This window comes from Lycium barbarum, chromosome 5 (genome assembly GCF_019175385.1).
Source record: "Lycium barbarum isolate Lr01 chromosome 5, ASM1917538v2, whole genome shotgun sequence".
Taxonomy (NCBI): Eukaryota; Viridiplantae; Streptophyta; class Magnoliopsida; order Solanales; family Solanaceae; genus Lycium; species Lycium barbarum.
This window is the reverse complement of record NC_083341.1, coordinates 5,449,635-5,461,695: the sequence shown is the minus strand read 5'-3', so window position 1 is coordinate 5,461,695 and position 12,061 is coordinate 5,449,635. Positions and strand designations below refer to the sequence as shown.

The following is a 12,061-nucleotide window of genomic DNA, read 5'->3' as shown; positions in this document are numbered from 1 at the left end:
CGCCGTTGATGCCATATTTGTCAATTATCACAACACAAGCATATGACACGCATTGTCTTCTTTGGTCCAACATATATGCCTCACGGATTTGTCTCTTGGGCTACACAATTATCGAGGGCTATGTCTTATAAAACTCTTCATTTTTCTCTCTATTCCGATGTGAGATCCGTCTAAAGTATCATCCGCACTCTGTTTTTTAGAAACATGCTAGCCTAAAGGCCTGCCAATTTTTTTTACCTCCCTACGTCGTGAGCGTCACAGTTTGTCGCTTGCTCCAGTGGAAAAATCCCATAGCCTCTTTTAAAAAAAATTAAAAAATTAAAAAAATTAAAAAAAAACTCCCGTTGACATTAAAATGTTGACCACAACATTAATGGATCTTATGGCAAAAGTAAAAGCTATATTCACATTACATTAATTTGAATATCTGCACAATAGCACGTGTACGTCAGAATATACTGTTGCAAATTATTATAAATGTCATGAGGCGTAAAAGATAAAACAGTGAAAATTGTAAAGTGATAAGGGACGAAAATGGCACCTTTTGGTATGCAGCTTTTTAAGTTTTGTCTCTGTGATAACTGCAGGGCATCTGGAACTCACTTTACACCTTTTCATTTACCACTACTTTTTATCTGTATTGCATGATTCAAATTTGGTATACTCGTTAGTACTTAGCAATTTACTATAAGCGGGACATGTACGTTAATAAAATAGTTAAGGCCGAGGGAGGGACGGAGCTACAATATTAGATACAAATTGGACAAATCTGATAACTTTTTTTAGACAATCCTGTGTGTATTAGGAAATTATTAAATATGTACAAATATTTAATTATGAACCCAGTAAGTAAAACGAACTATGAGTCAATGGTAAGTTCAGAACCCATAAACTTTAAATCTTGATTCCGCCTCTAAAATCGAGTATCCTATATAGAAACATACGTGGTTATAAATTTTCATACAGTAAAAATCGTCGATGCAAATCCATACTAGTAGATACAATTTAATAGATACGTACTCAATTCGATGATTGCACCAAAAACTCCTAATTGCATCAGGAGCTAACTAAATCTTATTGTTACTGTTGTATGGTCTTACAATTTGAATTTTATAAATTTAAAATTCTGAATTTATTTCTGCATGCCGAAGGAAGAGAATACTTGCACACTATTGTGGGCTTTTTCGAATTTAAAACGGGTTTCGAACCCGGTAGATGTTGGGCTTCATCTACCCAAAATGGACACCAATTGCCTAAATTCTGAGTTTTTTGTGCGAGGCACTGGTCTTTAATTTTTGTCCCTCAAATTTGAAATCCTTAATTTTTGTCCGCCACCTAAAATTCATAGGTTCTGAGTTCGAACTCCCACTCAATCAAATATTAAAAAAAAAATTGTAAGGCACAAGTTTGTAGCAAGTTAGGCCTATTTAGGCAGAAGTTTACCTTGCCCAAAATTAGGCCTATTCGGACAAAAGTTAAGTCTTAAGGCAGAAGTTTGTAAAATTCCAAGTAAAAAAAAAAATCATTAAGGTAGAGTTTGAAACTCTGTCTTGCGAATCCAAACTCTACCTTGTGATTTTTTATTTTTTTTTGACTGAACAAGACTTCGAACCCGAAACCAAGAAATTTTTAGCGAACGACAAAAATTAAAGACAAAAATTAAAAAAATATTTGACTGAGCGGGGATTCGAACCCAGAACCTCGGGATATTAGGCGAAGGGCAAAAATTAAAGACCACCAATTTGAAGGACAAAAATTAAAGACCACTCCAAATGAAGGGTAATCCGGGCAAAAAAAGGTTTAAATTCCTTCGGAATTCCATATGCTTAGCTTAAGACCTTGAAACCAGTACAATCATTCGCCAGAGTTTGCCCACAGCAAAAGAGAGAAATATACAAGATGAGCATTTTGATTTATAAGTATCTCATTGTATAGCATTAACAAAACCTAAACCTATTATGTTAATATATATGTCTGAGCTACAAATACAAAATTCTAATTATATGGAAAAAGTGCCGGTGTATGATAATACAAGCTTCCTCTCAAGAAATCGAATTATCCTACATGTTCCTATTTGATACCAGATTGCCCTACCAAATCTGGAAAGCAATCTGTAAGACGTGGAAGACCACCTAACAACTCTACTCGCACTTGATTGATCGGTATATATGACGGACGAAAAATAGGGCTGCACGGAAACCAACAGACCCGAGCATGAGAAAGAAACCATAGCAGATGCAAGCCATGTACCCGAAGAAGAACGAGGTTTGCATGAAGCCTGTCATATCAGAACGTGCATAATAGTAATACAAGCAGTATCCGTAGATGAACAGCCCCGTTGATCCGCCACAAAGGAAAGACCTATTCAGAGAAATAACATATAAAATGAAGGACATTACATCTTTGTCAACCAGCACAATGTACTGCAATACACATAAAGATCATGAATGTAACGAATATTAACAAGTGATACTTGCATTTCACATTTCACTTAAGAAATGAAGAACCAAATTGCTGAAGCAAAGAATGTTTTAAATAAAAAAGGTCAAGGAGCAATCGTACCTCCACCACCATTTGTGATCTTCAGCAGCAAGTTGGAAGTATGTCAATGCCACGGTTATAAAAGCGGTGACAATAAGAAGGATAATGAAGACTATAAACAAGATACTGTAAATTGTGTAAATCCTGTGACCCCAAACACTTGCAAATATGTAGTAAAGTTCAATATATATGGCACTAAAAGGCAAAAACCCAGCCATCGCCATTTGAGGTAGAGTTCCCCGGTACCAAGGCAATGGCGGGATCTCTCTTGGATACTTGGTGGTACGACAAGGAGCTTGGAACTCAGCTTTGCTGTTCTTTCCAGCTATCCCTCCCAAGACAAGCAAAGGTGACGTTACAAGAACCCATATTAGAAAAATGACCACAATGGTTCCAAAAGGCAGTGCAGCAGTGGCACTGTAGCCAATAGCAACGGAGTTAAGAAAGCAGAATGTGAGAAACAGAGGTCCACAAAACAAGCCACCACTCAATATCAAGTTCCTGACCTGCCGGCACAAAAAACACCATCTTTTTATTTTGTTGCACTTATTTCCATTTTCAGCTGTTGTGCTTCATTAGCTAAGACACCAATCTACTTGAGCATACATAAGTTCTTAGTTAACTTGATGAAATTAGGCAAATAATAATAACCCGCAGATACTAATATTGAATAGTTCTCTTAACAAGTCTTGGCAATGACAAAGGGCATCACATAAATTTAAACTACTTGTGTGGACGAAGTTAAAATGTTTTTCTCAATAAACAGTCATCAGTCAAAATGCTTTCAGCGCAAGGATTAGATATCACAACACTTATCATAAAAAAGAGTATTGTCTCCTAAAACAAGAAAGACTAAAGCTAGTACTTCTTTTTTACATTTCACCCAGTTGATTAATTTACTTCAGAAGAAAAAGCATTGTCGTTTCCCTATGGTTAGCCAAAGGAGGAAAGGGCAGGGAGAGATCCCTTACTACACAGGCAAGGCCTTGGGAAACAAATAAGCCGTCTTGTTATATAACACCTTTATTTTTCCCAAAAAAAAATGCTAGAGAAAAATGATTCTAAGCAAACGGCACGCAACTGTGAGAAAGCGCCAACGTTTGGAAAAATAATTATCAATAGAGCTTCATCCCCTTTTATAATTAAATAATAAATATCCAATAATCAGAAATTCAGAATTAGGGATGATTTTCCTTTAAATTTTCTAAAAAGTTAAATATTAGGATTTAGAGATGATAAAATAATCCTCCCTCTATTTCATTTTATATGACGGTATTTGACTTGACACAGAGTTTAAGGTGTTAATTTGACTTTTTACTATGTTAGTGAATATATTGAAGTAATGGTCGAAAAGTTAGTTTGATAGGAAAATCATCACATCAAGGTTTAAAGGTTGAAAAAATTTAATGAAATTGAATTCTCGAAAGTTGAAAAATAATATAAAAATGGAATAGCGTAAAATGTTTTGGCATGTTCCAAAATTAGAAAGACTGTCATAAATTAAAACGGAAAGAGTATCAATTGAAATGGAAAGGAGATGCGTTAGAGCCATGAAAACAAACCCAGTTTGTCCCTTCTAGTTGGCAGTAGAAAGAGGATGCAGTATAGCCAGCAATCCCTGACGTGAGAGCATATATGACAACCAGTGCAGTGAATAAAGCTCCCCGGTTGTAAGGATAGAAAACACCAACAAGTGCAAGAACGAATATAAAGAGGGTCCTGGAAATTGAGTGGGAAAAGAGCATTAGAAACATGCATGCTTGAGATTACAAAATTTCAAGATAAAATATACTTACAGTGTAAAAAGTTGGGTACCGGAACCAAGTGCTGCAGCCAACAACGATTTGTACTTCGGGTACCTAAAAACATCACCATGAATGTATTTCCACCCAGTTTCTTCTTGGTCATCAGCTGCCTCCTCATCATGTGCATACCTTGAATATTGATTAAGAAATAATTGACATGAGTACACAAGAGAGAAAACTTATTCTGAAGACCAACAAATGTAGGCAAACCAACCTTATTAACTAAATTACCACTTACTTGACAAAGTCATTCTTAAGGACACGCATAAGAATTGTGGCAAGAAAACCAGTTAAGAGAAGAACTGTCACACAGGAGTTGATAATTGAGAACCAATGGATTTCCAAGTGATGTGGCAATGATGAAGACTGCGAGTATTTTTCCATCCTCTTTTCAAAAGGAGTAGTGGTCTCCTTCCATTTAACAGAGTACATGAAGTCCACATCTACTTCCTTGTCCTCTGTGATATCTACCAGGGCATTAGGATCGGTTCGTGCATTGATCTCAACCACACGATCATCGTTGTAAAAGATCTCAAAATGGAGATGTTTAAAGAGGTAATATATGTACTCGCTGGGATCAGATTTTCCCTCCTTATCGACTTTCCCTAAGAAACCCCAAATGGGCAAGTCATCATAATACATTTGGAAGTAATAGTCCTTCGCAACGGCACTGCGGAATTGAGAAACTTCTTCCTTGGATAACTTCTTTTTGCACACTATTTCTGAATCCTTGTCGTACATAAAGTCAAGCTTGTAAGGAGCACTAACCAACCGATCACCATTCAAGACTTCACCAAGAGCTTCCTTTTTCTCTGTCACATGAGCTGCAAACACAACCTTCAGTGAGCTTGAAACTTAAAATCTACAGAGTGACTTAAACGAAGAAAACTAAAACATCGACTGCATACCTGGTGCACAGAAAGGAAGATCAAAGAAACGGTACGTTTCACTGAAATGAGAAATGCAAAAAAAAATAAAAAAAAATCCATGAGCTATTCCACAAACAAAAGGACATAACATATGCCATGCAAATACACCACTTCTTAGTTTTAATCATTTCAACAAAAAATGTTGTGACAGAAGGATAAAAGATTTTATGACTACTTCAATCTCCAATTTGTTAATTTGTTAAAACCCAATGTTTTTTTACACTCTAGGCCTTGGATCATCACTTCTTATCTACATCTATATGCATGGGCCTTGTAAATTTCTTCTGAAAGGAAAAATGAGAGACTCGTCTTGTCAACAATGACTAAGACTCTGAGAGAAAGAAAGGAAAGCCGCATATAATACAAGGACACTGCAAATACAAAAAAGAAAAATACACTCCATGCCCATGGGCCGAACATGCTTGTCTCGTTTAATTTTTTAAGTCCTACAAAACCTTCTTTTTGATCAAGATGTTTATAGTTGTTAAAATTGTTTTTAATGTGAAGGTTGCAGTTTGTACTATTCTAACGTGATTTATTGCCAACAGGCAAACTACAAGAACCACTTATAGCATATATAACTGTCAATTAGAGGTCCCTGAATACTATGATTACTCCTATTTGTTACGCCACAAGCAAGTAATTACCTTTCAGGTATCCAATAACAACTTGTATAAATCAGTTGGCAGGAATTTGAGTGTGGGCTTCTTGCCTAACATAATATCTGCATTTTATCTTGTGTTTTCTTCTTCCGTTGTACTTAAGTTTTCTCAAACATAAATGTATGTAGACACACTCTTTTCTTCTTTCACTTTCTCATATTATATAATAGGAGTACCAACATAAAGAAAGAGATTTTGAAGTCCTCTAACATATGGAGTATAAAATAACATAGACTCGGTGTTTCCAGTTGCATAACATGTTTGTGTCAAACAATATCTTTATATGAGCTTAACAGATAGGGTAAAGAAAGAGCTCGAGCCATAGAGTTCACAAATAAAACTCAACCACATCAGACACGGTACTCCAGATCGATCATTGCAATATGCAGTTTCCTTTAAGAAGATGATATAAATTCAATCTTAAAATCTACAGAACCAATTTCTTATCTTTAGCTCTTTCTACAATGCAGAAGTAGCAGGTTAGCTCATCAATTCTGTCAAGGACTTCAACTGAATCACTACCAACTAGCTGTGTACCAAGAGAAATTCATCAAATCTGAACTGCACCATTAAATCGTTAACAAGGGCGGGATCTAGAGTGACACCTATAAATTCACATGAACCTAGCAGCTTTTCCCAGGACCATATATATGTGTTAAGAAACTCCCTAAATATCTGTAAATATTTGACTGTGAACTCAGTTATTATTGCATATTAACTTGAGAACTTCGTGAAACCCATAAACTTCAAATCCTGAATCCACCTCTACTCGAAAAATTAACTTTTGCTCGGAACCATATAAAAACTACATACATCACATATATGTGTGTGTAGATACATACATACATACATACATGTACTCAATGTATATAGATACATACATACATACATACATACATACATACATACATACATATATCCACGCACGCACACACCAGAAACATTATAAGCTCAATACATACAAAAACACACTACATTTAATCTAAAAAATGTACAACTTAATCATCAAACATTACAAAACTTAAACTTAGATAAAATTAAGACAATGCCAATAATCCAAAGTTAGAAATATTAATGACCTTGGATTATGGAAAGGACCAACTTTATTAGCATAAAGTGGGACCGGATCTCCGGCTTTGTACTTATGATCTGAACCGTCCGATCTAACCGGTAAAACACAACATAAAACGATCAAAACGACGACGTGGCACGTCATCGTTATTTTCTTCTTCTCCATTTCCGTTATCATAATTGTATACATGAACGTATATATCGTTAGATATAGAGAATTTTTTTGGGGGAGAAAAAGCGCAAAATAGTCCCTTATGTTTGGGTTAAGACTCAGAGTCATCCTCGATTTTTTTCATATAGAGGACTAATGGTCCCTCATTTTTGGAATATTGGTAGCACTTTTGGTCCTCCCTAAAACTTCCGCCTGCTTTTAACGGGGTTTTGTCCGCAATTTAATACTCTCTCAATTTATGTGGCACAATTCCAATTTTGAAATACAAATAATTTAATTTTAGTTGTGAAATTTTATTTTTTTAAATAAAATTTATTTATTTAGAGACTACGTAAAAAATATTATAAGTCATAATAATTGATAATTCAAAATATTTAAAAAATATATGAAAAAATTATGGTAAAAAAAAGACTTATTTGAATATCGAAAACCCAAAGGTGTCACATAAATTGGGACGGGAGAGTATATGGAATGTTCATCGCCAGCTAAACCAAGAACTTACTTTTTCTTTTCGAACTAACTCCCTCTGGCCTCCGTTTCAATTTGTTTGTCTAGTTTTTTAATTGACACGGAGTTTAAGAAAGTAAAGAAATTTTTTTAATCTTGTGGTTTTAAATTAAAGATATATGAAATGTATTAAAATACCCCTTAATCTTATGATTTTAAAGCTGTCATGTGGAAAGTTGAAATTAAAGAGTTGCCGAAAGAGAAAATAACATTCTTTTTTAAACTTAGTAAAAGGGAAAAGTAAGACAAACAAATAAAAATGAGTGAATCCCAATCTATCCCCCCCCCCCCCCCCCCCAAAACATTTAAGGGTTGGGAAACAATACCCTACTCACATATTGAATGGGAACGATAACCCCTTATATAATACTTTCCGGTATATTTTTTTTTTAATAAAGATCTTTTCTTTTTCTTTCTAGAATTAAAATATAAAAACAGAAAAGGGCAAATATACCCCTCGTTATATTCTCGGTCTAAATATGCCCCTGTCTTATACTTTCGGTCCAAATATACCTCTCCCATTATACTTTAGCACAAATTTGCCCTCAACTTTAACGGAAAGACATGTGTCAAGCTCAAAATCAAATAATCCACCCCCTATTTTAAATACTCTATTCCTCCTGTTTAGAAATTCAAAGTATAGTGGGAGGAGTATATTTGGTCGAAAGTATAACGAGGGGTATATTTGATCCTTTTCATTTTTATATTTTAAATCTAGAAAGAAAAAAAAAATCTTTATCCAACAACCAAAAAAAATTATTACCGAAAAGCATTACAGGAGTTATCGTTCCCATTCAACATGTGAAGGAAGTATTATTTCTCAATCTTTAAATGTTAGGGGATAAAGCGGGATTCACTCAATTAAAATAGAGAGAGTATCAAATTTATTGCAGACAAATGACGGTGCAAGGAAAGAAAATTTTGTATTGTTGCACGTGAAATCTGAGATGATGAATCTCTCCCGTGAAAAAAGAGACAGAAGTTTGAGGGAGGACTAAAAGTGCGCCAATATTGTAAACATGGAGGACTATTAATGTTTCATGTGAAAGAACAAGGATGTCTTTGAATCTGTACCCAAAGATAAGGGACTATTTTAAGCTTTTTCTCGAAGTAAGAGCTCAGGTCTCGATCTCCATCAGCATAAAAGAGTAACTTCGGGACTGTGAAATTAAAACGTGGGAGAAATAAATAGTTTGATTAATCACGCGCTTTGTGGAGCGTGAGGTACACTCGATGTTGACCTGAGAACAGATATAAGGAAGGAGAACGTGACTGTCGGTCAACTTAATTCTATATACTCTTTTTTCTTTTTTTGCTATATTTGTGCATATATTTTCAATAAACTGTTATAGGTAAAATTTTATGAGTTATGATATCTCTCTTTAGTCTTTTTTGCATGCAATTATATGCAAAAAATTATATTAATTATTACAAAGATAGATATTTATAAAGTTAAATTTAATATCAACCAAAACGGTTCCTTAAGTAAAAAGTTACTGGAATTTTAAAGGCCAAAGAAAGGTTACATTTGGGTTATATGTAACTTAAGGAAATATATCAAATCACGTTTAGATGGACTAAAAATTGACGTGCTTAAAATTATGCTTTATAAGATGAAAGTCTAAATATATGTCTAATTATTAAGATATTGTCTAAAAATTTAAATATTTGATAATTAAGACAACATTATTGTAGTATTTAAATGTGTGTAATTTATATTTATTTAGAAGTAATGAATATAAAATTTAAATAACATGTAATTAAATATATTGTATCCACAACATATTAGAAAATTTTCAAGTTATATGGTTTTATAAAAATTGTTTGAAAAACACCTAGAGATGGTGGCAAACGAAGGTGGGAATGGTCAAATCTAATGGTTGTGAGGTGATCGCTGATATGATTGGTAGAGGTTGTTGGCAGCGGCGGTTGTGTAGTGGTGGCCGATGGTGCATTATTGTCAAATGGTGAGAAAATTAAATGTGATGGTTGTGCGATGCTGACTGATAGTGGAAGTGATTGTTGGTGGTGGTTGCGTAGACAAGGTTGATAATAACGGCACACAGGGCGATTAGTGTTGTTCGCTAGCGACGAAGATTGTTAGAGGTGGTGGTTCCCTGGACAAACAATGAGAAAGTTGATAAGCTCCTTCGAGCACTGAACTGTCCCTAGTAATCCTTCCTAGTGTCTATCCTTCCTTTCATCCCTTCTATCTAAAATCTTGCTAGTTCCTGCCCTTTTGTTGTCTTTCCCCTTGCTCGGTGGTATAATGGTAGTTAGTTTATCATATATTTGTCCTGATTGGACTACTACTTTTTTGTGTGATTACTCTACTTCAGGGAAGTTAATCTGACGTGTGCGTTATTATTGGCTTACTTGTTTTCTGCTCATGTTGTACCTTAATTACTTTTCGATGATGCCAAAAGGGGGAAGGAATCAATGCATGTTGTTTTGGAGGGATCATTCCATGTTGTTTTGGAGGGATGTTGTTGTTTTGAGATGCTATGATTAAGGGGATCGTGTTGCTAAGATGTATTATGCTTAAAAATTGGTCTATGTCGCAGAGGGAACAAGTGGGACTTGATTCTCAAGGGAAACATTGTGTTAAAGTTTGTCATCATCAAAAAGGGGGAAATTAATAAGATAAAGTACATTCTGTGTTTTGATGATTGTCAAACTGCTGAAGTAATAAAGAGAGAGCTGGTTTGCTATTTGCTCTTTCTGTACGTAGTACAATCAACAGCAACAGTTGTAAAGCTGCACTGCCAACTGTACAAGAGTATTGCGGCCCATGCTTTAAGTCAAACATGGGATGAGTGGTCTCTATCTCACCCACATGTTCCCCAATATCTATACACCCTGTTCCAACATATTGTGTATCACTTGAAAACCTAAACCATGTTGTGCAAATCCTTGCCACCACAAGTTCTCAAGTGCTCTCAGGAACAAAGTCACTTACAAGCTGAAGAACCTGATCCAGACACCAAATTATGTCTATGTTCTTTAGGTTGTTGTGAGTCTTTGTTCATTTGTTCTTTAAACTGTAAACCTACTCTTCTTTCAAGAAGTTGTTGTAGGTAGCTTAAATTCTCAGTAGTTGTTAGGCAGTTTACCTATTCAGTCTATTGAGTGATACCCTTGGCTAGAGTTAGTCAAGTGTATTAGTTGTTTTGGCTAGAATTAGTCAAACGTGATTGTGTGCTTGGCTAAGAGTAGTCAAGAGTTGTAGCTTACAATAGGTGTATTGTAAGGGTGAGGGATTTATGTGAGTTAAATTCCTAGATCGCAAAAGGTTGTAATATGAAGTTGCTCAGTGTAGTGAAGTGAAATCCTATGTGGTAGATCGTGGTTGTTAATCTCTTGAGCAACAGTTTTCCACGGTAAAATCTTGTGTTATTTACCTACTGCACTGTCTGAGAAAACTGATAGACAACCAGGTCTCCCCATAGACTGTTTGGTAGACGCACTGCTACTAACACTTCTTCAACATGTCCACATGCTAATCATGCTCAGCTTGTATGTATGTATCTTATACTTGTTAACATGAACAATTAAATGGTGACCAAGGTGCCAGGGGAGGACAAACTCAAATGGTAAACTCAAGGTCAATTCACTTCATAAGGTTGAAATTTCTTCAAAAAAGAAAAATTATACAATGTGTTTTTCCTCGTATAAGGTAAATTTTGTGTTTTTTTTTTCCCAACCCCATTTGAATTCAAACTCAGTGTAAATCATCAGGTAGCGATTTATGGGATAAAGTGTTTGTATTTAAGCTTTTCTATTTATCTATCAACGTGAAGATGCATGGTACTAACTTTTAACTAAAATATAATTCTTCTGTTCATTATACACAATTTTGAGAAATCATGTTTCCCCATAGTCAATTCTCATTTCTTTTGTGAAACAATATTGTGTTTGTAGAAATTTTACATTTGTACTGAAAGTCTTAATCAAGAAAACTAGTACTACTAGTTTATCGTAATTCGTAAACTACATATTTAAAAATGAATATTTGCAAGAGTAGATCTATAGTGTTGGTTTACAGTTCCCGTGAATTTAGTAATTTTTTCCAAAATCTAGTATATATATTAAGAAATTTAATAAATATATATGAATAATTGAATATTTGACGGTAAACACAATTATCATTATACAACAACAACAATAACATACTAAGTGAAATCCCACAAATTGAGGTCTGAGAAGTGTAGAATGTACACAGTCCTTATCGTTACCTTGGGAGGTAGGGAGGTTGTTTCGGTAGACCCTCGACACATCATTGTACGTATCAATTCTAAGTAATTACAAGAACCTATAAACTTTGAATTCCGGATCCAACGCATTCTGCTTAAATGTAAAAGAAAAAAAGCAATA

General features: G+C 34.8%; 1 protein-coding gene across 2 annotated transcripts; it reads right to left on the bottom strand.

The window, feature by feature from the left end:
* Positions 1 to 1,891: 1,891 nt before the first annotated feature.
* Positions 1,892 to 7,265, bottom strand: LOC132640246 (transmembrane 9 superfamily member 3-like). 2 transcript variants are annotated; one of them, XM_060356756.1, is made up of 7 exons: positions 7,017 to 7,265; positions 5,255 to 5,295; positions 4,585 to 5,170; positions 4,338 to 4,475; positions 4,104 to 4,260; positions 2,563 to 3,047; positions 1,892 to 2,361 (listed from the first exon to the last, which is right to left on the bottom strand). In XM_060356756.1, exons 1-7 carry the CDS (start codon positions 7,196 to 7,198, stop codon positions 2,142 to 2,144), a joined length of 1,809 nt encoding a protein of 602 aa, XP_060212739.1. In that variant the 5' UTR covers positions 7,199 to 7,265; the 3' UTR covers positions 1,892 to 2,141. The 2 variants fall into 2 exon arrangements, with proteins under 2 accessions (XP_060212739.1, XP_060212741.1); XM_060356758.1 differs by lacking the exon at positions 5,255 to 5,295 and having other exon boundaries at positions 7,017 to 7,264.
* Positions 7,266 to 12,061: the final 4,796 nt, after the last annotated feature.